Genomic DNA, 27,634 nt, shown 5'->3' with positions numbered 1-27,634 from the left:
GCTTAAAGTTTGTCATTTTTGTTTATTTTTTTCAAGAATGACCTCTGTTAATCTTTTCTATCGCTTTCCTATATTCTATTTCATTTATTTATGCTCTAATCTTTGTTTTCCCTTCCTTTGCTAGATTTTGGTTTACTTTGTTCTTCTCTCTTAGTTCTTTGATTTGTAATAATAGGCTGTCTATTTGAGATGTTTCTTTTTTTCTTAAGTATGCATTTATCACTATAAATTTTCCTCATAACTGCTTTGGATGCAGTATATAGTGTTGGAATGTGTGTTTCTACTTTTGTTTATCTCAGAATATTTTTGATATGCCTTTGGATTTCTTTTTTGTCATTGGCTATTCAGGAGCTTGTTATTGAATTTCCACATATTTGTGATTTTGCCAGTTTCCTCCTATTGCTGATTTTTAAATTCCAAATAGCTGTACTCAGAAAATATATTTGACAATATTTCTATATTTTTGAATTTGTTAAGACTTGTTTTGTTGCTTAACATGATCTATTCTAGAAAATATTCTGTGTGTATTTGATAAGAATATGTATTCTGCTGCTGTTGGATAAAATGTTCTGTATATGTGTGTTAATTCCATTTGTTTATTAGGTTCTTCAAATCCCCTGTTTCTAATTGATTATCTGTCTGAATGATGTATACTGAATTCAGGTGCTCTGACAACTCTGAGGACTTTGGCAAGCATTGCAGGAGATGTGAAGTGGCTGTAGGGTTTGTTAGTATACACAACAGTACCCCCAGGTCCAGTGGCTATGGACCATGGCAGACAGTGGCAGTGGCTAGAGTCAGTGCCAGAAGTGAGCACCCAGTTGGCATTGAGGGGCCAGGTACAGGTGCCCATATACATCAGGGACCAGTTATAGACACACATATGGTATGTATCACAGGCCGGCATTTATTAAAAGGTTCATCAAGGAGTAGATATCGCCCAAACATACTCACCTGGATGTTGGCAGCATTCAGACCTTGTTGGACTGTTTAACTGAGAGCACCAGTCCCTTTCTGCCATGAGCTGGAGGTCTCCCTTGATTCCTTATCATGTGGGTCTCTTCATACATAGCTCACAATGTGGCAACTGGCTTCATCAAGACATAGAGAGCAGGATAGGTCACCAGGAGAAACCAGAATTGTCTTAAAAACTAATCTCTTAAGTGACATCTCATCACTTTCATCAAATTGCATTGGTTAGACCCATGTTACTAGATACACCCAAGTGTGGGGATTACACAAGGACATGAACACCAGATGACAGGAACAACTGGTATGCTTTAGAGCTTGTTACCACAGTCCTATGTTCCTAAGCTGGGTGAGATGCTCCCTATGGGCAGGGAAGGAGAGGGAGGATCCCTCCCTGGTTCCCGGGCCATGAGCTGCAACTGAGATGAGGGGGAGCTGGGCCCTAGTAGTCTTGGGCACATCTACAGGGAGGGCAGCATCCAGAGTCTCTGAAGGCCTGTCCTTGGTGGTGTCCCTGGAGCTGTTTCTACAGGCTTGTGAGAAATGCCTGTGCCTCCCTTCCTGCTCCAGGTTCAGTGATGGCACACTGGGAGCTTAGCGTTGGCCATGGTGGGAATGTTTATGCCACAAAGGTCAAGAAATGCCATTCACAGGGATTTGTTTTCAGACATCAGAGTATTCATATTTTAATAATTACCAGCAGTCCACTGCATGGTCTGCTAAAATCTCTTGTGTCCTGTGTCTGTGTCTCTCTTGCAGATCTGGAGGTGAGGCTGAATGATGGAACCTACCACTGTGAGGGGAGAGTGGAAGTGAGGCTCCAAGGAGAATGGGGTACAGTGAATGATCACAACTGGAGTATGGAGGAGGCAGCTGTGGTGTGCAGACAACTGGGATGTGGAGGTGCTGTTGATGCTCCCAAAGGGGCTAAATTTGGACCAGGTGTTGGACCCATTTGGTTTCATTATATTTACTGCAAAGGGCAGGAGTCAGCTATCACAGAGTGTAGTTATCCTACTGTGAAAGACCATCGTCCTGAGGGCCATTCCCATGACAAGGATGCTGGAGCAGTCTGCTCAGGTAAGTGCTGTCTGGTCCAAAAGGGAATCCCTAGCAGGAGAAGCCTCAGTCTCATTCCCAGAATAACTATGAGAATATGGATCACAGCCTTTAGAACATTCCTGGGTATTACTATTTCCACATGCTCACAAAAAGAGAATTTTAAATGTTGCTGAACACTAGTAATGTCTCCATCTATAATGTTCCTACAAATGAACTCCTTTTTAATGCAGAAACCAGAGTCGCTAAAGTGACATCTGATCACTTTTGTCAAATTCTATTTGTTAAATGCATGTTACTAGGTACATTCGAGAATGGGAATTACACAAGGACATGAACACCAGGCGGCTGGAATAATTGGGACACTTCAGAGCCTGTTATCCGAGCCCTCTGTTCCTGAGCTGGATGAGATGCTCCCTATGGACAGGGAAGGAGAGGGAGGATTCCTCCCTGGATCCTGGGCCACGAGCAGTAACTGAGATGGGGAAGCTGGGCCCTAGTAACCTTGGGCACATCTACAGGGAGGGCAGCATCCAGAGTCTCTGAAGTCCTGTCCTCGGTGGTGTCCCTGGAGCTGGTTGTACAGTCTCCTGAGAAATACCTGGTGCCTCCCTTCCTGCTCCAAGTTCAGTGATGGCACGTTGGGAGCTTCGAGTTGGCCATGGTGGGAATGTTTATTCCACAGAAGTCAACACTTTCTATTCACAGTGATTTTTCCAGAGAATAGAGTATTCATATTTTAATACTTACCAGCACACCACTTGTGAAAGTCTGCAAAATCTCTCCTGTGTCCTGTGTCTCTCTTGCAGCTCTGGAGGTGAGGCTGAAGGATGGAGCCCACCACTGTGAGGGGAGAGTGGAAGTGAAGCACCAGGGAGAATGGGGCACAGTGGATGATCTGAACTGGAGCATGGAGGAGGCAGCTGTGGTGTGCAGACAGCTGGCGTGTGGAGGTGCCATTGATGCTCCCAAGAGGGCTCATTTTGGACCAGGAATTGGCCCCATTTGGTTTCGTTATATTTATTGCAAAGGTCCAGAGTCAGCTATCACGGAGTGTAGTTATCCTCCTGTTAAAGATCATCGCCTTGAGGGCAATTCCCATGACAAGGATGCGGGAGCAGTCTGCTCAGGTAAGCCCTGTGGTCTAAGAGGGATTCCCAGCGGAAAAAGCCTCAGTCTTATTCACAGAATAGCTATGAGAATATGGATCACATACTTTAGAACTTACTTGGATGGTGGTCTTTATACTTAACCACTGGCTACCAGGATGGTCTTTATACTTCATACTTGGTTGAAGATTTCAGTCACACAGTGCTTTCTTGAACATTAGGTACTCAAAGGAACCTAAGGTCTGACTTGGCCCTGAGCTTTCTATAAACAAAGCTGAGCACCAAAGAATTGATACTTTTGAACTGTGGTGTTGGAGAACACTCTTGAGAGTCCCTTGGACTGCAAGGAGATCCAACCAGTCCATCCTAAAGGAAATCAGTCCTGAATATTCATTGGAAGGATTGATGCTGCAGCTGAAGCTCCAATACTTTGGCCACCTGATGTGAAGAAGTGACTCATTGGAAAAGACCCTGATGGTGGGAAAGATTGAAAGGGGATGGAGAAGGGGACAACAGAGGATGAGATGGTTGGATGGCATCACCGACTCAATGGGCATGAGTCTGAGTAAACTCCAGGAGTTGGTAATGGACAGGGAGGCCTGGCATGCATTCAGTCCATGGGGTCACAAAGAGTTGGACATGACCGAGTGACTCAACTGAACTGAACTGACCCTGGACAGAAAGTCTTCAGATCCACAGTCACTGGTTCCTCCAGTCTCTGTGATGTGTCTCATAGGAGGGAGGGAGGTGAGCTCAAATGAGTCATACATGTATAACCGTCAGGTTGGACCTTGATTAATTAGTTTCATCATTTCATTTTTGTATTCTTTCATGAGATGGTCAGACAAGTGCAACTACAGGATGGTATATAGGAGAGAAGCAGGCAAACAAAGTGTATTATACTCACTGGTCCTAGAGAGACAGAGACCATAAGATGGGTACATGGGAGAGGGGCCAATAGACCAGGATCCACCTAGCAGTGGGAACCCAATATGGGGTGTGAACACCCATGGAGAAGTGACAATACTGGGGGTCAGGCTGGAGGTATACTAGGAAAAGGGGGATTTCATGGGTGCATTTGAATATCACTTGGTCACAGGGGAGGGCAAGAAGGGGGATTTGTGGCAGGGGCTAATCTTATGCAGGTGCACCTGTTCACCTGGGTGGGGAGGTCACCTCCTATTTGTGGGGTTGTTGAGGCTGCAGAAAAACCTAAAGTTTTAAATTTACAACACTGAAGTTGGAGCAAACCTAAGGGCAGTGAGGGTAAGAAGCGTGAAATGACACATAAAAAAAGGGCTCAATCCTGACTATATGTATTTCACCTGCACTAAGGTTAAAACTAGAATGTGATTGGGTGGTCACAGTATTTGCCAGAGGTGTTTCCAGTTGTTATCAGAATGTTTGATGAATTCTTCAGGACATTAATCCCAGCAGAATAGCTGGAATTGAGGAAGATATTATCAGATATCGCAAGTTCCCTCAAACACGTGGTTGAGTCTTAGGAAAAGGTCACTCAACTTGATGATGTGGTTTAAAGGTTCACCCCGAGGACATCTGCAGTAGCTCCCTAGCAGCCACAGCCAATCAGCTCTCTGTGTTTTGTTGGGGAAAATAACTGGAAAATTATCTTTTCCAATCTCACCTTTAGCAGATCTTTGATGGGATTCTTGAGGTCTCATAGGAAGCACTTCTTTCCTTTTTTACAAGTACTTTATTGAGGTATGACTGACATACAAAAAGCCATATGTAGTTAGTAAAACTTGATGAGTGGGGTGATCAGTATACATTTGTGAAATCCCGACCACAGTCTATGCCACATATCTGTTGATCTCCTCAAAGGTTTTCCTTCACTCTCTTTATTACAATATTATTATTAAAATAATTATTTTAAGGGGCATTTGAATTTCAGTTAGGAATTATTGTTTTTTTAATATAAATTTATTTATTTTAATTGGAGGTTTATTACTTTGCATTATTGTATTGGAGTTATTGTTTTAAGAAAACATGGCTTTGGGCATTTCCAGTTGTTGTTGTTCGATCGCTAAGTCATGTATGAATCTTTGCAATATTATGAGTTGCATCACACCAGGCTTCCCTGTCCTTCACTATCTCCCAGAATTTGCTCAAACTCACATTCATTGTGTTGATGATGCTATCTAGTCACCTAATTCTCTGCCGCCTCCTTCTCCTTCTGCCCTCAATCTTTCCCAGCATCAGGGTCTTTTCCAATGAGTCACTCTTCCAGTAACATTCCTTATTGTCATAATGTCTTAATTATGGTTCAAATTGCAGATGAACTTGTGAAACCTTACAGGAGGCCCTACCTTTTGATGAATCAGCATCTAAATAAAAAGGGAATGTGTTTTCTCGAAATTTTGTGTGATTTTGGTACTTCTAATATTATATTTAGAAAATTGGTGTCTTGATATTAATTCCAGTGGGGACACACTTAATAAGAAACAGATTGGGTGTGCTCTGGCATTTAAAATTTGACTGTGATTTGTACTCTCTGATTGGCGGCAGCAGTGATTTAGTCTCCAAGTTCGTTCTGACTCTTTGTCACCCCATGGCCTCTAACCTGCCAGGCTTCTCTGTCCATGGGATTTTCCAGGCAAGAACACTGGAGTGGGTTGCTATTCCATCCTCAACCCAGGAATCAAACCCGAGTCTCCTGCACTACAGGCAGATTTTTACCATCTGAACCACAAGGGAAGTCCTATTTACCATTGCTCTAACCTAGGTTCTCAAGATTTCATGAACGCTTTCCATTTTCTTCTATTAATCTTTGTCACCAGTTTCCTGCTACTGCTATCTCTTTTCTATATTTTCAGGAAATGTTTTACTGATATGAAGGTAAGTCAAAGTGGTGGTGATGCAGCAGAGATAAGATTAGAAGAGCTGACCTTTTCATTACTTCAGTTGAAATTGAACTTTTGGAGTTTATTCCTCTCAATTTTAGGTGTCAGGTATGTATGAGAAATTTAAGCTTCTGTAGGTGTGATCATTCACCTAGAGCCAGACATCCTGGAATGTGAAGTCAAGTGGGCCTTAGAAAGCATCACTATGAACAAGGCTAGTGGAGGTGATGGAACTCCAGTTGAACTATTTCAAATCCTGAAAGGTGATGCTGTGAAAGTGCTGCACTCAATATGTCAGCAAATTTGGACAACTCAGCAGTGGCCACAGCACTGGAAAAGGTCAGTTTTCATTCCAATCCCAAAGAAAAGTAGTGCCAAAGAATGCTCAAACTGCCACACAGTTGCACTCATCTCACACGCTAGTAAAGTGATGCTCAAAATTCTCCAAGTCAGGCTTCAGCAATACATGAGCCGTGAACTTCCTGATGATCAAGCTTGTTTTAGAAAAGGCAGAGGAACCAGAGATCAAATTGCCAACATCCACTGGATCATTGGAAAAGCAAGAGAGTTCCAGAAAAACATCTATTTCTGCTTTATAGACTATGCCAAAGCCTTTGACTGTGTGGATCACAATAAACTGTGGAAAATTCTGAAAGACATGGGAATACCAGACCATCTGACCTGTCTCTTGAGAAACCTATATGCAGGTCACGAAGCCACAATTAGAACTGGACATGGAACAACAGACTGGTTCCAAATAGGAAAGGGAGTACGTCAAGGCTGCATATTGTCACCCTGCTTACTTAACTTCTATGCAGAGTACATCATGAGAAACGCTAGACTGGGAGAAGCACAAGCTGGAATCAAGATTGCCGGGAGAAATATCAATAACCTCAGATATGCAGATGACACCACCCTTATGGCAGAAAGTGAAGCCTCTTGATGAAAGTGAAAGAGGAGAGTGGAAAAGTTGGCTTAAAGCTTAACATTCAGAAAACGAAGATCATGGCATCTGGTCCCATCACTTCATGGGAAATAGATGGGGAAACAGTGGAAACAGTGTCAGACTTTATTTTGGGGGGGCTCCAAAATCACTGCAGATGGTGACTATAGCCATGAAATTAAAAGACGCTTATTCCTTGGAAGGAAAGTTATGACCAACCTAGATAGCATATTCAAAAGCAGAGACATTACTTTGCCAACTAAGGTCCGTCTAGTCAATGGTTTTTCCAGTAGTCGCATGGATGTGAGAGTTGGACTGTGAAGAATGCTGAGCACTGAAAAACTGATGCTTTTGAATGGTGGTGTTGGAGAAGACTCTTGAGAGTCCCTTGGACTGCAAGGAGATTCAACCTGTCCATTCTAAAGGAGACCAGTCCTGGGTGTTCATTGGAAGAACTGATGCTAAAGCTGAAACTCCAATCCTTTGGCCACCTCATGCGAAGAGTTGACTCATTGGAAAAGACCCTGATGTTGGGAGGGATTGGGGGCAGGAGGAGAAGGGGACGACAGAGGATGAGATGGCTGGATGGTATCACTGACTCAATGGACATGAGTTTGAGTGAACTCCAGGAGCTGGTGATAGACAGGGAGGCCTTGCATGCTGAGGTCCATGGGGTCACAAAGGGTCGGAGATGACTGAGCAACTGAACTGAACTGAACTTAAGATTACAGTGGGGCTTCCCTAGGGGCTCAAATGGTAAAGAAGCTTCCTGCAGTGCAGGAGACTGGGTCTCGATGCCTGGGTCAGGAAGATCCCCTGGATAAGGGAATGGCTACTCACTCCAGTGTACTTGCCTGAATAACCCTGTGGACAGAGGTGCCTAGTGGGCTACAGTCCTTGGGGACGCAAAGAACTGGACATGACTGAGCAACTAAGTACGCACCCACAAGATTATATGCATGTAGCTCTAACACTGCAGGTGATACTATAAGCACTTGAAGAGAGGGATCACCTTTCTTGTCTTCCTGTGCACATGTCCTAGGAAAGGCTGGGTGAGCACACAATGAAGGATGCAAACTGCACAGCAAGATCAGAGAAGTCAGAATGAACACAGCTTGCCAGCGCCTTGATTTGGGACTTACCGGCCCCCAGAACTCTGATAAGAAAAATGCATTTCTGCTGTTTAATCAGCCAAAGCTGTGGTATCTTCTTGAGGTCACCTGCCTGACCCAACTACACACCAGGATCTTCTCCAGTTTAGCATTTCCACAGATGTTCCCTCTGTGAGGCACCACTTCTATTTCCAGAGTAGAGAGCACATGGGGGGAGTGTAGACCTGAACGGTGTGAATGGTGCCCCAGGGACCCTGTCTCTTTGGATTATAAGAAAAATTCTTAGTATATGGCCTGAATTCAAAGCTGATTCAAGGTCTCATTGGAAAGCAGGACCCTGGACACTGGGTGAGAACCTGATGTGACAGAGGTGGTTTGAGTCCCAGCTGCAGGTGGGACCAGATAGCAGATCTGGTTGCACAAGAAGAAATCTCATCTGGATGAAGAAGGTAAAGCTCATGTATAACCTCCAACTTGTTCACCCGCTGTCTTCTGACTCTGGAGGGGAGCCCTGGATTAGTTATGTGTTGTTGTGCAACAAATCAGTCCTGAAGTTGGCAGCTTAAGTCAGCAAATACTTAGCATCTCATACTTTCTGGGGGTCAGGAGTGGACATGGCACTGAGTCCTCTGACATGATGTCTCCCATGGATGCAATCATCTGAAGGTTCAACCAGAGGAGGATATCATCCAACATACTCAGCTGGGTGCTGGCAGCCTTCAGACCTTGGCAGACTGTTGAACTGAGAGTCTCAGTCCCTGGCTGACTGTTGGATAGAGGCCTGCCTTCATCCCTTGTCATGAGGGTCTCCCTGTGAGTAGGACACATTGTGAGAGCTGGCTTCATCAGAATGAGAGAGACAGAAAGATAGCTCAACAAGAGGAAACCATGGTCATCTTAAAAGCTAATCTAAGTGATATCTCATCACTTTTGCCAATTACATTTGTTAGACGCACATTACTAGGTACATTTGAGTGTGGGGAATCACACAAGGATGTGAACACCAAGTGACAGGAATAATCGGGACACTTTGGAGCCTATTGCCCCAGCCCTCTCTTCATAAGCAGGATGAGATGGTTACTATGGACAGGGAAAGAGGAGGAGGATTTCTTCCTGGTCCTGGGCCATGAGCTGTGACTGAGATGGGGGAGCTGGGCCCTAGTAGCCTTGGGCACATCTACAGGGAGGGTAGCATCCAGAGTATCTGGAGGTCTGTCCTCGGTGGTGTCCCTGGAGCTGGTTCTACTGGCTTGTGAGAAAAGCCCGGTGCCTCCCTTTATGCTCCAGGTTCAGTGATGGCACATTGGGAGCTTAGAGTTGGCCTTGTGGGAATGTTTATACCATAAAAGTCAACAAATGTTATTCACAGCAATTTTTCTTTTCTCAGAGATTTTTAAAAATACTTAATAGCATATCACTGCACTGTCTTCTAAAATCTCTCCTATGTCTGGGTATTTCTTGCAGATCTGGAGCTGAGGCTGAAGGATGGAGCCCACCACTGTGAGGGAAGGTTGGAAGTGAAGCACCAAGGAGAATGGGGCACAGTGAATGATCTGAACTGGAGCATTGAGGAGGCAGCTGTGGTGTGCAGACAGCTGAAGTGTGGAGCTGCTGTTGATGCTCCCAAAGGGGCTAAATTTGGACCAGGAATTGGACCCATTTGGTTTCATTATATATACTGCAAAGGGCCAGAGTCAGCTATCACAGAGTGTAGTTATCCTACTGTTAAAGACCATCGTCCTGAGGGCCATTCCCATGACAAGGATGCTGGAGCAGTCTGCTCAGGTAAGTACTGTCTGGTCTGTGAGGGTATTTCTAGCAGGAAAACTTTGAATTTTATTCCCAGAGAAACTATGAGCATATGGATCACAGCCTTTAGAGCATACTTAGCTTAGCATTCGACTCACAGAGTGAGTTCTTGAATGTTCAGTTCAGTTCAGTCATTCAGGCATTTCTGACTCTTTGTGACTCCATGAACTGCAGCTTGCTAGGCTTCCCTGTCCATCACCAACTCCCAGAATTTTGCTCAGACTCATTTCTATCAAGTCAGTGATGTCATATAACCATCTCATCCTCTGTTGTCCCCTTCTCCTGCCTTCAATCTTTCCCAGCATCAGGGTCTTTTCAAATGAGTCAGTTCTTGACATCAGGTAGCCAAAGTATTGGAGCTTCAGCTTCAGCGACAGTCCTTCCAATGAATATTCAGGGCTGATTTCCTTTAGGATTGACTGATTGCATCTTCTTGCAATCCCAGGGACTCTTAAGAATCTTTTACAACACCACAGTTCAAAAGCATCAATTCTTCAGCACTCAGCTTTCTTTACAGTCCAGCTCACATTCATACTTAACTACAGGAAAAACCATCACTTTGACTAAACGGATCTTTGTCAGCAAGTAATGTCTCTGCTTTTTATTATGCTGTCTAGGTTGGTCATAGGTTATCTTCCAAGGAGAAAGGGAAGTGAAGTGAAGTTGCTCAGTCATGTCCAACTCTTTGCGACCCCATGAACTGTAGCCTTCCAGGCTCCTCCATCCATGGGATTTTCCAGGCAAGAATACTGGAGTGGGTTGCCATTTCCTTCTCCAGGAGATCTTCCAGACCCAGGGATTGAACCCAGGTCTCCCGCATTGTAGGCAGACGCTTTACCGTCTGAGCTACCAGGGAAGTCCAAGGAGAAATCATCTTTTAATTTCATGGCTACAGTCACCATCTGCAGTGATTTTGGAATCCAAGCAAATGAAGTCTGTCACTGTTTGCATTGTTTCCCCATCCATTTGCCATAAAGTTATGGGACCAGAGGTCATGATGTTCATTTTTGAGTTTTAAGCCAGCTTTTTCACTCATCTTTCGCCTTCATCAAGAGACTCTTTTTCCTCCTTGCTTTCTGCCTTTATGGTGGTGTCATCTGCGTGTCTGAGGTTATTGATGTTTCTCCCAGAAGTCTTTATTCCAGCTTGTGAAATCTTGAATCCAGCCTGGCATTTCACATGATGTACTCTCCATATAAGTTAAATAAGCAGGGTGACAATATACAGCCTTTATGTACTCCTTTCCCAATTTTAAATTAGTCTATTATTCCAAGTCTGGTTCTAACTGTTGCTTCTTGACCTGCAAATAGGTTTCTCAGGAGGCAGGTAAGGTGGTCTCTTATTCCCATGTCTTTAAGAATTCCACAGTTTGTTGTAATACACACAGTCAAAAGCTTTAGCATAGTCAATGAAGTAGAAGTAAATGTTTTTCTGGAACTCTCTTGCTTTTCCTATGATTGAACCAATGTTGGCCTTTTAATCTCTGATTCTTCTACCTTTTATACATCCAGAAATCTATCATCATTTCTGGAAATTTCTCAGCCAATACTTTTCTATTATTGCATCTGTTAAATTCTCTTTCCTATATTGCATCTCTATGTGTCTCTCTTCCTGTCTTCCTCTAGGTATTTCAGTTTAACCTATTTTAAACTTTTTTCATTGTTTTCTGTCTCTGATTTTCTTTCCTGTATTTTTCATATTTTGTTGTTGTTGTCCTTCTGTGTAGTCTTTCAGGTAATTTCTTCAGCCTTTTTTCACTTATTATTTCTATTTTTTTCAGAGGGGTAACCTAATACACACTTTTTTAATATCAAGAAGTACATTTTCATACACACAGTTAAGTTTTAAATTTCTTATGCATTTTTTAGTCCCCTGAAGATTCTTCAGCAGTGAATTTTTATTTCTTCCAGTGCTCATTTGCTCTGTCCTGTCTGACTCTGCAGCTCCATGGACTATAGCCTGTCAGGCTACTCTGTCCATGGAAATTTCCAGGCAAGAATACTGTACCATTTCTTACTTTGGGGATCTTTCTGACCGAGGGATTGAACCCATGTCTTTTATATCTCCTTCATTGACAGGCAGATTCTTTACCACTGGCCCAACCTGCAAAGCTCTAAATATAGTACATGTGAAAGTTGTATGGTCTAGAGTCTGGTATATCTAATATGAGGAGTCTCTGTGTCTGCTTCAGTAGTTTCTGTTGGTTTGTGTTCATAGACCTTGGTTTCTTTGTGTTCTTTTTTTTTTTAACACAATATACAGATTCCTTTATTTATAAATTTATAGGGATAACTGAGACCTAGGAAGAAGGTAATTTACTCCAGAAAGGGATTCACATGTTTTCTGTCATGATTTTGTGGTGTTATCATTAGTGGACCACATTCATACAAATGCAAAAATGGATATTACCAGGACAGTCCAGAGATTCAAACTCTGAATCATATTCTATGCTAAACCTGCCTGTTTCAACTGGTGTCTGGCTTACTACAGAGAATGCCTTCTGCTGGATTCTCATCTGGGTGTAAGTGTGGGATTTGATTCTACCTACTCAACATCATGAGTGATAAAAAAGCCAAACATTTTCCTGAATGGTCTAGTGTCCTCAGGGCAAAACCACATTCCATGCTCCTGGATCTCAGTGACTTTCCACTTTATCTTCAGATTTGGCCAGACATTTTGTTCCTATCTTTGAGGTGTTTAATGCTTTCCAGAAAAACATCTATTTCTGCTTTATTGATTATGCCAAAGCCTTTGGCTGTGTGGATCACAATAAACTGTGGAAAATCCTGAAAGAGATGAGAATATCAGATCACCTGACCTGCCTCTTGAGAAATCTGTATGCAAGTCAGGAGGCAACAGCTGGAACTGGACATGGAACAACAGACTGGTTTCAAATAGGAAAAGGAGTATGTCAAGGTTGTATATTGTCACCCTGCTTATTTAACTTATATGCAGAGTACATCATGAGAAATGCTGGACTGGAAGAAACACAAGCTGGAATCAAGATTGCTGGGAGAAATATCAATAACCTCAGATATGCAGATGATACCACCCTTATGGCAGAAAGTGAAGAAGAACCAAAAAGCCTCTTGATGAAAGTGAAAGAGGAGAGCAAAAAAGTTGGCTTAAAGCTCAACATTCAGAAAATGAAGATCATGGCATCCGGTCCCATCACTTCATGGGAAATAGATGGGGAAACAGTAGAAAAAGTGTCAGACTTTATTTTGGGGGGCTCCAAAATCACTGCAGATGGTGACTGTAGCCATGAAATTAAAAGATGCTTACTCCTTGGAAGGAAAGTTATGATCAACCTAGATAGCATACTCAAAAGCAGAGACATTACTTTGCCGACTAAGGTCCGTCTAGTCAAGGCTATGGTTTTTCCTGTGGTCATGTATGGATGTGAGAGTTGGACTGTGAAGAAGGCTGAGCGCCAAAGAATTGATGCATTTGAACTGTGGTGTTGGAGGAGGCTCTTGAGAGTCCCTTGGACTGCAAGGAGATCCAACCAGTCCATTCTGAAGGAGATCAGCCCTTGGATTTTTTGGAAGGAATGATGCTAAAGCTGAAACTCCAGTACTTTGAACCCCTCATGAGAAGAGTTGAGTCATTGGAAAAGACTCTGATGCTGGCAGGGATTGGGGGCAGGAGGAGAAAGGGACGACAGAGGATGAGATGGCTGGATGGCATCACGGACTCAATGGACATGAGTCTGAGTGAACTCTGGTAGTTGGTGATGGACAGGGAGGCCTGGAGTGCTGCGATTCATGGGGTCATAAAGAGTTGGACACGACTGAGAAACTGAACTGAACCGAATGCTTTTCAGATAATTCTTGGTGAATTTATTCCATTTTATTTTCAACAGACAAGATACCCTCAATGAGCACACCTACATTTACTGACAGGATTTCCTGGAACTTATCACAGTAATGAAGCAATCTGCTTGTTTGTTTGTGTCATTGACTTGATTAAAGGTACATGAAGGCAGGAACATGGTCTTACTGTTTTCTGCATTTACAGCACAGGACATGCCTTCCAAGAGATAATTGTAGTATTAATGAAAGTAGTTTCTTGTGTACATTTAGGATTCTATTTAAATTCTTTATTATCACCTCAATGTCAGATTTCTTAAAAAAACCTCTGAGTAAACATCTCAGGATGACTCCTTGTGTCTACTGTCACCTTTACATCTTCCCCATGTATCTGTATTTCCTTCCTAGAATGAGCTTCCTCAGGCCTATGGACAAAACTGTGCCCCCCCCCAACATGTGTATCTTAAAGCTCTAGCCCCAGTTATGACAATGTTGGAGACAGGGCCTTTAGAAGGTAACTGAGGTTAAATATACGAATGTGTATGAGTTCTAAGTTGCTTCTGTCATGTACAACTCTTTGCAACCCTACAAACTGTAGCCGCCAGGTTCCTCTGTCCATGGGATTCTTCAGGCAAGAATACTGGAGTGGGTTGTCATTTCCTCCTCCAGGGGATCCTCCTAACCCAGGGATCAAAACTGTGTTTCCTGCGGCTCATGCACTGCATGCGGACTCTTTACTGGTGAGTCACTGGAGAAGTCCATGACCCTAATCCAATGGAAGAATTATAAGAAGAGAGAGATACATCACCCAACCTCTCTCTGGGTGCCCATGTCCTAGGAAGGGTCACCTGAACATACAATGAGGAGTCATGGTCAGTAAGCCAAGAGATGAGTACTCAGAATGACACCACTTGCCAGCACCTTGATCTTGGACTTCCCAACCTCCAGAACTATTATAAGATAAAAACATTTCTACTGTTTAATCAGCCAAGCTGTGGTATCTTCTTGTCATCACCTGCATGAGCTGCCTACACACCAACATCTTCTCCAGTTCAGCATTTCCCCAGATGTTCCCTCTGTGATACACCATTTCTGTTACTAAAGTGAAAGCACATGGCCGGGGCGTAGACCTGAACAGTGTGAATGGTGGCCTAGGGAACATGTCTCATCAGATTATGAAAATTTTTATCTTCTGACTCAAATTGAAAGCTAATGGAGTGGATTCAAGGTCTCAGTAAACTCACTTCTCAGTTTCTGACAGGTAAGCAGGAGCCTGGGACACTGGGTGAGACCTGATGAGACAGAGAGAAGTGGTTTGGGTCCCAGTTCCAGGTAGGACCAGGCAGCGGACCTGATCACACAGGAAGTCTCATCTGGATGAAGCAGTGAGGGCCCACGTATACACTTCCAGCTTGTTCACTCCCATCTTCTGACTCTGAAAGAAAGCCCTGTATTCATTATGTACTCTTGTACAACCAATTAGTGCTAAACTTGGCAGCTTAAGTCAGCAAACACCTAGTATCTCACACTTTCTGTGGGTCAGGAATGGGCATGGCTTACCTGGTCCTCTGACTCCTGATGTCTCACATGGATGCAATCATCTGAAAGTTCAACCAGGGGTGGATAGCGTCCAAAGTTCAGTTCAGTTCAGTTCAGTCGCTCAGTCACGTCCGACTCTTTGCGACCCCATGAATTGCAGCATGCCAAGCCTCCCTGTCCATCACCAACTCCCAGAGTTCACACAAACTCAAGTGCATCGAGTTGGTGATGCCATCCAGCCATCTCATCCTCTGTCATCCCCTTCTCCTCCTACCCTCAATCCCTCCCAGCATCAGGGACTTTTCCAATGAGTCAACTCTTCTCATGAGGGGGCCAAAGTACTGCAGTTTCAGCTTTAGCATCAGTCCTTCCAAAGAACACCCAGGACTGATCTCCATTAGAATGGACTGATTGGATCTTCTTTCAGTCCAAGGGACTCTCAAGAGTTTTCTCCAACACCACAGTTCAAAAGCATCAATTCTTCGGTGATCAGCTTCTTCACAGTCCAACTCTCTCGTCCAAAACACTCTCCTAAATGTTGGTAGTATTCAGACCTTGATGGACTGTTGAACTGAGAGTCCAAGTCCCTGGTTGGTTGTTGGCCAGAGGCCTGTCTCCATTCTCTGTCATGAAGGTCTCTTCACATGCAGCTCACAACATGGCAGCTGGCTTCATCAGAGCAAGAGAGAGAGCAAAACAGGTCAACAGGGGAAACCAGAGTCGTCTTGAAGTCTAATCTCTTAAGCGACTTCTCATCACTTTTGCCAAAGCCCATTTGCTAGTTGCATGCTATTAGGTACATTTGACTGTGGGGATTACACCAGGATGTGAACACCAGGTGGCAGGAATAACCCGAACATTTCAGAGCTTGTTGGCTGAGCCCTCTGTTCCTGAGCTTGATGAGATGCTCCCTATGGATGGGGAAGGAGAGGGAGAATTCCTCCCTGGATCCCGGGCCATGGGCTGTAGCTGAGATGGGGAAGCTGGGCCCTAGAAGCCTTGGGCACATCTACAGGGAGGACAGCATCCAGAGTCTCCAAAGGCGTGTCCTCAGTGGTGTCTCCAGAGCTGGTTCTACAGGCTCATGAGAAATACCTGATGCCTCCATTCCTGCTCCAGGTTCAGTGATGGCACATTGGGAGCTTAGAGTTGGCCATGTGGGAATGTTTCCACCACAGAAGTCAAGAAATGCTAAACAGAGGGTTTTTCTGGTTTTGGTTTTTTTTTTTTTTTTTTTTTAGAAATTAGAGATTCCACTTTTTAATACTTATTTGTATACTGCTGCATGGTCTCCTAAAATCTCTCCTGTGTCTGTGTCTCTCTGTAGTTCTGGAGGTGAGGTTGAAGGACGGAGCCCACCACTGCGAGGGGAGAGTGGAAGTGAAGTACCAAGGAGAATGGGGCACAGTGAATGACCACAATTGGAGCTTGGAGGCAGCAGCTGTGGTGTGCAGACAGCTGGAGTGTGGAGCTGCCATTAATGCTTCCAGAGAGGCTCATTTTGGACCAGGGATTGGCCCCATTTGGTTTCAGTATATTTACTGCAATGGGACAGAGTCAGTGCTCACGGAGTGTAGTTATCCTCCTATTAAAGACCATCATGCTGAAAGCCTTTCCCACGACGGGGATGCTGGAGCAGTCTGCTCAGGTAAGTCCTGTCTGCTCTAGGAGTGGATCCCCAGCAGGAAAATCTTCATTATCTTTTTGGGAATTGCATGAGAATATGGATCACAGCCTTTAGTACATTCTTGGGTGAAAACTCCAGTCACACAGTGATTCCTTGAATGTTAAGTGCTCAACGGAACATAAGGACTTCCTTGGCCCTGGAAAAAAGTCTCTGTATCCATAGTCCCCTGGCCCTCCAGTCTGTGATGTGTCGTTAATGGCAGAGAGGTGAGCTCAGATGTTTCACATACGTACAGCTGCTTGGTTTGACCTCTATGAATTGGGTTCACTATGGTAGTTTGTTGTTTCGTTTTATGAGATGGTCAGATAAGTATGGCTACCAGACAGGATAAAGGAGAGGTGAAGGAAAACATAGTTTGATGTACTAACAGATGCCAGAGAGACAAATTATTATCAGGTGGGTACTTGAGGTGGGGTGCCAAGAGAACAGGTTCAATGAAGCGGTGGTGATACAAAAGAGATAGTGAAGACCTGTGGACAAGTGACAATACTTGGGGCCAGGGGAAGTACACTATGAAAATGTTTCAGGGGATTTCATTGGTGCATTTGAATGTCACCAGGTCACAGGAGATTTGGGCTGGGTATAGTCTCATCATACCTGATCACCTGGGTGCGGAGCTCACATCCTACTTTGGGGATTTTGAAACAGAAAGCAAAAGTTTGACAATTAAAACAAAACTAAGGATAGTGAGGTTAATAGAACCTGAAATGATACAAAATAAGGGCTCAATCCTGTCTAAATGTCTTTGATCTGAAACAAGTTGGAAAGTAGGATATGGTTGGGTGGTCACAGTGTTTGCCAGACATGTTCCCAGTTGTTACAGAATGTTTGATAAATTGTCCAGGATGTTAATCCCATCAGAATATCTGAAATTGAGGAAGAAATTATCAGATATCACAAGTTCCCTAATAAAAGTGATTGGGTCATAAAAATGAACCATGCCAGCTCTGGGGTAGTAGGACAGGGGAGCCTTGGGGACGGCTGCACTAGGTCCTTAGCTGCCATGGCCAATCAGCTCCTGGGTGTTACGTTCGGGAAGATCCCTGGATAAGTGATCTTCTCAACCTTCTGAACTCTGATAAGATAAATAACTTCTGTTGTTTAACCAGTCAGTCTGTGGTATTTTGTGATTGTCCCCAGACTGAACCTTCTGATACATCAGGATCTTCTCGAGTTCAGCATTTCCCCAGATGCTCCCTGTTTGATTCACCGCTTGTGTTTTCAGAGTGAGAGCACATGGGGCAGGGTATAGACCTGAGCAGTGTGAATGCTGCCCCAGTGATCACATCTCATTAAGTTAGAAGAAAGATTCTCACTTCTGACCCGAATTCAGAGCTAATGGAACTGATTCATAGTCACAGTAAACTCACTTCTCAGTTCCTGACAGGATGGCAGGAACCTGGGACACTGGGTAAGAACTGATGAGACAGAGAGAGGTGGTTTAGGTCACAGTTTCAGGTGGGGCCAGGCAGCAGACCTGATCACAAAGCAAGAAGTCTCGTCTGGATGAAGCAGTGAAGGCTCACGTATACACCTCCAGCTTGTTCACCTGCTGTCTTCTGACTCTGAAGGGAAGCCTTGCATTAGTTACATGTTGCTATGCAACAAATTAGTGCTCAACTTGGCAGCTTAAGTCAGCAAACACCTAGTATCTCACACTTTTTGCGGGCCAGGAATTGACATGGCTTACTTACCTGTGTCCTCGGACTCAGCATGTCTCAATTCAGTTCAGTTGCTCAGTCATGTCCAACTCTTTGTGACTCCATAGATTGCAACATGCCAGGCCTCCTTATCCATTACCAACTCCTGGAGCTTGCTCAACTCATGGCCATAAGTCAGTGATGCCATCCAACCATCTCATCCTCTGTCATCCCATTCACCTCCCACCTTCAATCTTTCCCAGGATCAGGGTCTTTTTCAATAAGACACTTCTTCACAGCAGGTGGCCAAAGTACTGGAGTTTCAGCTTCAGTATCAGTCACTCCAATGAATATTCAGGAATGATTTCCTTTAGGATTGACTGTGTCTCCTTCAGTTCAAGGGACTCTCAAGAGTCTTCTCCAACAGCACAATTCAAAAGCATCATTTCTTTGGCACTCAGCTTTCTTTATGCTGCAACTCTTGGATCCACACATGACTACTGGAAAAACCATATCCTTGACTACATGAACCTTTGTTGCAAAATAATGTCTCTGCTTTTTAATATGCTGTCTATGTTGCTTCCAAGGAGCAAGCGTTTTGAATTTCATAGCTGCAGATACCATCTGCAGTGATTTTGGAGCCCAAGAAAATAAAGTCTGTCACTGTTTCCACAGTTTCCCCATCTATTAGCCATGAAGTGATGGAACCAGATGCCATGATCTTAGTTTTCTGAATGTTGAGCTTTAAGCCAACTTTTCCACTCTCTTGTTTCACTTTCATCAAGAGGCTCTTTAGTTCTTCGTTTCCTGCCCTAAGGGTGGTGTCTGAGGTTATTGATATTTCTCTCAGAAATATTGACTTCAGCTTGTATTTTATCTAGTCTGGCATTTCACATGATGTACTCTGCATATAAGTTAAATAAGCAGGGTGACAATATACAGCCTTGACACACTCCTGTCCCAATTTGGAACCAGTCTGTTGTTCCATGTCCAGTTCTAACTGTTGCTTCTTGACATGGATACAGATTGCTCAGCGGGCAGGTCAGGTAGTCTGGCATTCCCATTGCTTTAAGAATTTTCCACAGTTTGTTGTGATCCACACATTCAAAGGCTTTGGTGTAGTCAATAAAGCAGAAAACAATGTCTTTCTGGAACTCTCTTGCATTTTTGATGATCCAACAGATGTTGGCAATTTGATCTATGGTTCCTCTGCCTTTTCTAAATCCATCTTGAACATCTGGAAGTTCATGGTTCACATACACGGTTCACATACTGTTGAAGCCTGGCTTGGAGAATTTTGAGCATTACTTTACTAGTGTGTGAGATGAGTGCAATTGTATGGTAGTCTGAGCATTCTTTGGCATTGCCTTTCTTTGGGATTGGAATGAAAACTGACCTTTTCCAGTCCTTTGGCCACTGGAGACTTCTCCAAATTTGCTGGCATATTGAGTGCAGCACTTTCACAGCATCATCTTTTAGAATTTGAAATAGCTCAAATGGAATTCCATCACCTCCACTAGCTTTGTTCATAGTGATGCTTCCTAAGGCCCACTTGATTTTGCATTCCAGGACATCTGGCTCTAGGTGAGTGATCACATCATCATGACTATCTGGGTTGTGAAGATGTTTTTTGTACAGTTCTTCTGTGAATTCTTGCCACCTCTTCTTAATATCTTCTGCCTCTGTTAGGTCCATAACATTTCTATCCTTAATTGTGCCCATCTTTGCATGAAATGTTCCCTTGGTATCTCTAATTTTCTTTAAGAGATTTCTAGTCTCTCCCATTCCATTGTTTTCCTCTGTTTCTTTGTATTGATTTCTGAGGAAGGCTGTCTTATCTCTCTTTGCTATCCTTTGGAACTCTGCATTCAAATGGGTGTATATTTGCTTTTCTCTTTTGACTTTCACTTCTCTGCTTTTCTCAGCTATTTGTGAAGCCTCCTCAGATAACCATTTTACCTTTTTGCATTTTTGCTTAAGGATGATCTTGATCCCTGCCTCCTGTACAATGTCATAAACCTCTGTCCATAGTTCTTCAGGCACTCTGTCTATCAGATCTAATCCCTTGAATCTATTTCTCACTTCTCCTGCATAATCATTAGGGATTTCATTTAGGTCATGCCTCAATGGTCTACTTGTTTTCCCTGCTTTTTTAAATTTAAGTCTGAATTTGGCAATAAGGAGTTCATGATCTGAGCCACAGTTGGCTCCTGATCTTGTTTTTGCAGACTGTATAGAGCTTCTCCATCTTTGGCTGCAAATAATATAATCAATCTGATTTCAGTATTGACCATTTGGTGATGTCCATGTGTAGAGTCTTCTCTTATGGTATTGGAAGAGGGTTTTTGCTATGACCAGTGTGGTGTCTTGGCAAAACTCTGTTAGCCTTTGACCTGCTTCATTTTGTACTCCAAGGCCAAATTTACCTGTTACTCCAGGTATCTCTTGACTTCCTACTTTTGCATTCTAGTACCCTATAATGAAAAGGATGTCTTTTTTTGGGTGTTAATTCTAGAAGGTCTTGTAGGTCTTCCTGGAACTGCTCAACTTCAGCTTCTTCAGCATTACTGGTCAGGGCAGTCTTGAATTACCATGACATTGAATAGTTGGTTTGCCTTGGAAATGCAGAGATCATTCTGTCATTTTTGAGATTGGATCTAGGTAATGCATTTTGGGCTCTTTTGTTTGTTATCGTGGCTACTCCATTTCTTCTAAGGGTTTCTTGCCCTCAGTAGTAAATATAATGGTCATCTGAGTTAAATTCACCCATTCCAGGCCATTTTAGTTCAATGATTCCTAAAGTGTCGATTTTCACTCTTGCCATCTCTTGTTGACCACTCCCAATTTGCCTTGATTCATGGACCTGACTTTCCAGGTTCCTATGCAATATTGCTCTTTACAGCATCGGACTTTACTTCTATCACCAGTCACATCCACAACTGGGTGTTGTTTTTGCTTTGGCTTTGTCTCCTCATTCTTTCTGGAATTGTTTCTCCACTGATCTTCAGTAGCATATTGGGCACCTACCAACCTGGGAAGTTCATGTTTCAGTGTCCTATCTTTTTTCCTTTCATACTGTTCTTGGAATTCTCAAGGCAAAAATACTGAAGTGGTTTGCCATTCCCTTCTCCAGTAGTCCATCAGTTCAGTTCAGTTCAGTCACTCAGTCGTGTCCGACTCTTTGCAACCCCATGAATCGCAGCACGCCAGGCCTCCCTGTCCATCATCAACTTCCAGAGTTCACTCAGACTCACGTCCATCAAGTCCGTGATGCCATCCAGCCATCTCATCCTCTGTCGTCCCCTTCTCCTCCTGCCCCCAATCCCTCCCAGCATCAGAGTCTTTTCCAATGAGTCAACTCTTCGCATGAGTTCGCATGGCCAAAGTACTGGAGCTTCAGCTTTAGCATCATTCCTTCCAAAGAAATCCCAGGGTTGATCTCCTTCAGAATGGACTGGCTGGATCTCCTTGCAGTCCAAGGGACTCTCAAAAGTCTTCTCCAACACCACAGCTCAAAAGCATCCATTCTTCGGCACTCAGCCTTCTTCACAGTCCAACTCTCACATCTATACATGACTACTGGAAAAACCATAGCCTTGACTAGATGGACCTTAGTCAGCAAAGTGATGTCTCCGCTTTTGAATATACTATCTAGGTTGGTCATAACTTTTCTTCCAAGGAGTAAGTGTCTTTTAATTTCATGGCTATAGTCACCATCTGCAGTGATTTTGGAGCCCCCCAAAATAAAGTCTGACACTGTTTCCACTGTTTCCCCATCTATTTCCCATGAAGTGATGGGAGCAGATGCCATGATCTTCATTCTCTGAATGTTGAGCTTTAAACCAACTTTTTCGCTCTCCTCTTTCACTTTCGTCAAGAGGCTTTTTAGCTCCTCTTCACTTTCTGCCCTAAGGGTGGTGTCATCTGTGTTTTCTCAGAATTCTCCACTATGACCTGTCCATCTTGGATGCCCCTCCACTGCATGGTTCATAATTTGACTGAGCTAGACAAGGCTGTGGTCCATATGATCAGTTTGGTTAATTTGCTGTGATTGTGGTTTTTGTTCTGTCTGCCCTCTGATGGATAATGATAAGTGGCTTATGGAAGCTTCCTGATGGGATAGACTGACTGAGAGGGAAACTGGGTCTTGTTCTAATGGGAGAAGCTATGGTAAGTAAATCTTTCATCCAATTTTCTGTTGATGGGCAGGGCTGTGTTCCCTCCCTGTTGTTTGACCTGAGACCAAACTATGGTGGAAGTAATGAGCATAATGGGGACCTCCTTCAGAAGGTTCCATGCACTCACTGTTGCACTCAGTGTCCCCAACCCTACAGCAGGCCACCGTTGACCCACGCCTCTGCTGGAGACTCCTGGACACTCATGGGCAAGTCTAGGACAGTCTCTTGTGGGGTCACTGCTCCTTTCTCCTGAGTCCTGGTCTGTACAAGGTTCTGTTTGTGCCCTTCAAGAGTCTGTTTCCCTGGTGGCTCTATGATGGGGTTAATGGTGACCTCCTCCAAGAGGGCTTATGCCTTACCCAGGTCTGCTGCATCCAGAGCCCCTGCCCCTGCAGCAGTCCACTGCTGACCTGTACCTTCACAGGAGACACTCAAACACAGTTCTAGCTCAGTACAAGGATGTAATTATCTAAAGGTTCAACCAGGAGTAGATACTCAAATATACTCACCTGGATGTTGGCAGATTTCAGAATTTGGTAGACTGTTGAGCTGAGTCCCAGTCTGTGGTTGACTGTTGGCTAGAGGTTTGACTCCTTTCCTTGTCAAGAAGGTTTATTGAAAGTAGGTCACAAATGGAAGCTGGTTTCATCAAAGAAAAAGGGAAAGCAAGATAGGTCAACAAGACAAAAACTATACTCACCTTGAAACCTAATCTCATAAGTGACATCTCATTACTTTTGCCAATTTCCATTTGTTAGATGCCTGTTACTAGGTATAGTCAAGTATATGGGGATACACAGGAACATGAACACCAGGCTTCAGGAATAATGGGGAAGCTTTAGAGCCTATTACCCCAGCCCTCTGTTCCTAAGCTGGATGAGATTCTTCCTATGGTCAGGGAAGGAGGAGGAGGATTCTTCCCTGGATCCCGGGCTGTGAAGTGTAACTGAGATGGGGAAGCTGGGCCCTAGTAGCCTTGGGAAGATCTACAGGGAGGGCAGCATCCAGAGTCTCTGAAAGCCTGTCTTTGGTGGTGTCCCTGGAGCTAGTTTTACAGCCTCATGAGAAATACCTGGTGCATCCCTTCCTGCTCCATGTTCAGTGATGGCACATTGAGAGCTTAGAATTGGCTATGTGGGAATATTTATACCATAGAAGTCAAGAAATGCTATTCACAGAGGTTTGTTTTCAAACATCAGAATTTTCTCTTTTTTTAATACTTACCAGCACATTACTTCATTATCTCCTAATATCCCTCCTATGCCCTGTGTCTGTGTCTCTCTTGCAGATCTGGAGGTGAGGCTGAAGGATGGAGCCCACCGCTGTGAAGGGAGAGTGGAAGTGAAGCACCAAGGAGAATGGGGCACAGTGAATGACCACAACTGGAGATTGGAGGAGGCACAAGTGGTGTGCAGACAGCTGGGTTGTGGAGCTGCCACTGATGCTCTCAGAGGGGCTCATTTTGGACCAGGGATTGGCCCCATTTGGTTTCGTTACACTTACTGCCATGGGCTAGAGTCAGTGCTCACAGCGTGTACCTATCTTGTTCCTAAAGACTATCACCCTGAGGGCCTTTCTCATGACCAGGATGCAGGAGCAGTCTGCTCAAGTAAGTCCTGTCTGGTCTGCGAGGGGATCCCCATCAGAAAAAGCCCTAGTCTCATTCCCAGAGTAACTATGAGACTACGGATCACAGAGTTTCAGTTCAGTTCAGTTCAGTTTAGTCGCTCAGTCGTGTCCGACTCTTTGTGATCCCATGAATCGCAGCACGCCAGGCCTCCCTGTCCATCACCAACTCCCGGAGTTCACTCAGATTCACATCCATCGAGTCAGTGATGCCATCCAGCCATCTCATCCTCTGTCACCCCCTTCTCCTCCTGCCCCCAATCCCTCCCAGCATCAGGGTCTTTTCCAATGAGTCAACTCTTCGCATGAGGTGGCCAAAGTACTGGAGTTTCAGCTTTAGCATCATTCCTTCCAAAGAAATCCCCAGGCTGATCTCCCTCAGAATGGACTGGTTGGATCTCCGTCCAGTCCAAGGGACTCTCAAGAGTCTTCTCCAACACCACAGTTCAAAAGCATCAGTTCTTTGGCACTCAGCCTTCTTCACAGTCCAACTCTCACATCTACACATGACTACTGGAAAAACCATAGCCTTGACTAGATGGACCTTAGTCGGGAAAGTGATGTCTCTGCTTTTCAATATACTATCTAGGTTGGTCATAACTTTTCTTCCAAGCAGTTTAGACAATACTAAAATTGCACTCACACAGTCATTCCTTGCACATTAGGTGCTGAAAGGAACATAAGGACTTGCTTGTCTCTGGAGAGAAAGGCTCCACACCCATAATCACTAGTCCCTCCAGTCTCTGTGATATGTCACAGGAGGCAGGAAGTTGAGCTCAATGTTTTGTGCATGTATAGCTGCTTGGTTGTACCTTTATGAATTAGGTTTATCACAGTAGCTCTTTGTATTCTTTAAAGACATGGTCAGACAAGTGCGCATGTAAGAAGGGATATAGGGGAGGTGCAGGCAAACACAGTTAATTATACTGACAGATCCTGGAGAGACAGATATCTTCAGTTGGAAAATGGGCGTGGTACCTGTAGATCCAGATCAACCTAGAAGTGAGGACTATACGGAGGGAATGAATATGTGACAATACTGAGGGTCAGGGTGGAATTACACAAGGAAAAGGCACAAGAGACTTTCACTGGTGCATTTGAAGGTCACTAGGTCACAGTTAGGGGTGGCAAAAATGGATTTTGTGGCAGGGGCTAGTCTCATCACACCGGTGCACCTGCTTATCTGAGTGGGGAGCTCACATTCTATTTGTGGGGATATTGAGGCTGCAGGAAAGCCTCAAGTTTGAAAATTATGACACAGACTGGAATAAAACTAAGGACGGTGAAATTAAGAGACTTGAAAGAATACGCAATAAGTGATCAGTCCTGTCTATACGTATTTGGCTTGAGCCAAGGCTAAAAGAAGAAGGATTGGGTGGTCACAATTTTTGCCAGTGATGTTCCAGGTTGTTAGCAGAATGTTTGATGAATTGCTCAGGATATAATTTCCATGACAAGAGCTGGAATTGAGGAAATTATTATCTGATATCTCAGGAGGACTGGGAATCATGATCCAGGTCAAGTCCCATGTTCACCACAGCTCCTGTGTTACACTTCCTTCCTGCTCTCATTCCTTCCTGACTTTTCTTTTTCTTGATGTGGGAGTCACTTCTGAGCTCTGGGGAAGTGCTGGCCTTTCAAGATCATAGTTTTCTTTGTGGGAAATTTTAATAACATAGAATCTATTTAGCAAGTAGAGGACTGTGCAGATCTCTCTCTTTTTTCTGGTATCAGATGTAGCCGGCATGGGGGAGATGCCAGTTGTAGACACATGCTGTGGTGGGCACCCATGAAGGCAGCAAGGGCCTGTGCAATGGAAGGGCTCCTTGGCAGCCTGGGTGCCTCTAGCTCTCCATGTGCTCTCCCATGGCCACATTCTCTTCTCCTGGGCATGCACACTACAGTGGAGCCTGCTGACAGGTGTCAGGCTGGTGGGATTCCAGTGTACAGTTGCAGTATCTAGCCATGAACACATGCGTGGTGTTGTGGTCACACGTTAGGTTTATACTAATGTCTTGCATTTGTTCAGCCAGAGAACTGAGCTTGTTGCAGGTGCTGTTCCTGGGCTCTGGAGGAAGTGAAGGGGGAGGTGCTTGTTGGCAGATACCAGTGAATGTGTTACTGGGGTTGGTTAAAACTGGTGAAATCTGCAGGAAGCCAGCAGCATTAGTTCCTTCAAGGGCAGAATCTGCTGAATTTGTCTACAGAGCAGGAAACTGAACTGCAGTTATTCCTGTTGTGTGACAGCTACTGTAGCCCCTTCTTTTCTTCCTTATTCCTGGTCTTTATATGTGTCTCAGTTTTGCAGGTCTGTGTGAGGTGAAACTCAAGCACAACTTTCACGTGTTGCCTCACAAGGCCAGGGCCCTGGTTCCTCAGCCTGCTCTGACATTCCTGGCAAGGGAAATCTCTTGACATCAAGTAATGCTGGCTTGGGAAATGGAAAGATGCTGGCAAATGACTCATCATTTTTTGCTGCTAAAATTTTTTTTTGCATAAAAATGTCTTTTTGCTGCTAAAATTTCTAAAGAGGACTCCTGTTTTCTCCAGAACTATATTTATTTGTGGATAGCTGTCTAATTGTTGATCTTTCAGGCAGAAAGTGGGGGAGGGGAGGCTGCTGTCTACTACATCATCATTTTCATGATGTCACTTTCCAGGGTTTTATTCTTAAAAGTTGGCTTTCCTGGTAACTCAGCTGGTAAAGAGTCCACCTGCAATGCAGGAGTGGAGTGAAAGTGGCCCAGTTGTGTCCAACTCTTTGTGAACCCATGGACTATAGCAATGCAGGAGACCCCAGTTCAATTCCTGGGTCAGAAAGATCCCCTGGAGGAGGGCATGGCATCCCATTCCAGTATTCTTGCCTGGAGAATCCCCATGGACAGAGAAGCCTGGTGGGCTACAGTTCATGGGGTTGCAAAGAGTCAGACACGACTTAGCGACTAAGCACACACATTCTTAAAAGTGTGGTTTTGAATATAGAGTTTTAGATTGGCACTTTTTTTTTTTAATAGGACATACAAGTCTTCAGTCTACTCTGTATTGGCTTCCTATGTTCTTAGCAACTTAGGGGTTCATGTAGATATTTTTCAAGTTGAGGAAATGTATTCTTAATATTTTTCTCTTTGTCAATTTCCTGCTATTTATCACTTTAGCAAGAATAAACTACATTATAAAGTATTTACAAATAGCCAAAATTTGTCCTCACAGGGTGTGTTCTATTCAGTTTGGCAGGGTATCTGCTTATCATAAATTTTTATACACCCAGGTTGATTTTGCTCCACCATCTT

The 27,634-nt window shown here is 44.0% G+C and overlaps 1 protein-coding gene across 1 annotated transcript in view; it reads left to right on the top strand.

Annotated features, from left to right (window-relative positions):
- LOC138078779 (antigen WC1.1-like) overlaps nt 1–27,634 on the top strand; it is an 89,341-nt gene that overhangs the window by 6,053 nt on the left and 55,654 nt on the right. The window contains exons 2-3 of the mRNA XM_068971524.1: nt 9,518–9,852; nt 24,015–24,327. Coding sequence (XP_068827625.1) covers nt 9,518–9,852; nt 24,015–24,327 — 648 coding nt within the window. The remainder of the gene's footprint in view (nt 1–9,517; nt 9,853–24,014; nt 24,328–27,634) is intronic.

The sequence above is a fragment of the Capricornis sumatraensis genome, chromosome 4 (assembly GCF_032405125.1).
Source record: "Capricornis sumatraensis isolate serow.1 chromosome 4, serow.2, whole genome shotgun sequence".
Taxonomy (NCBI): Eukaryota; Metazoa; Chordata; class Mammalia; order Artiodactyla; family Bovidae; genus Capricornis; species Capricornis sumatraensis.
The sequence above is the reverse complement of the archived record's forward strand: the minus strand, read 5'-3'. Positions and strand labels throughout refer to the sequence as shown.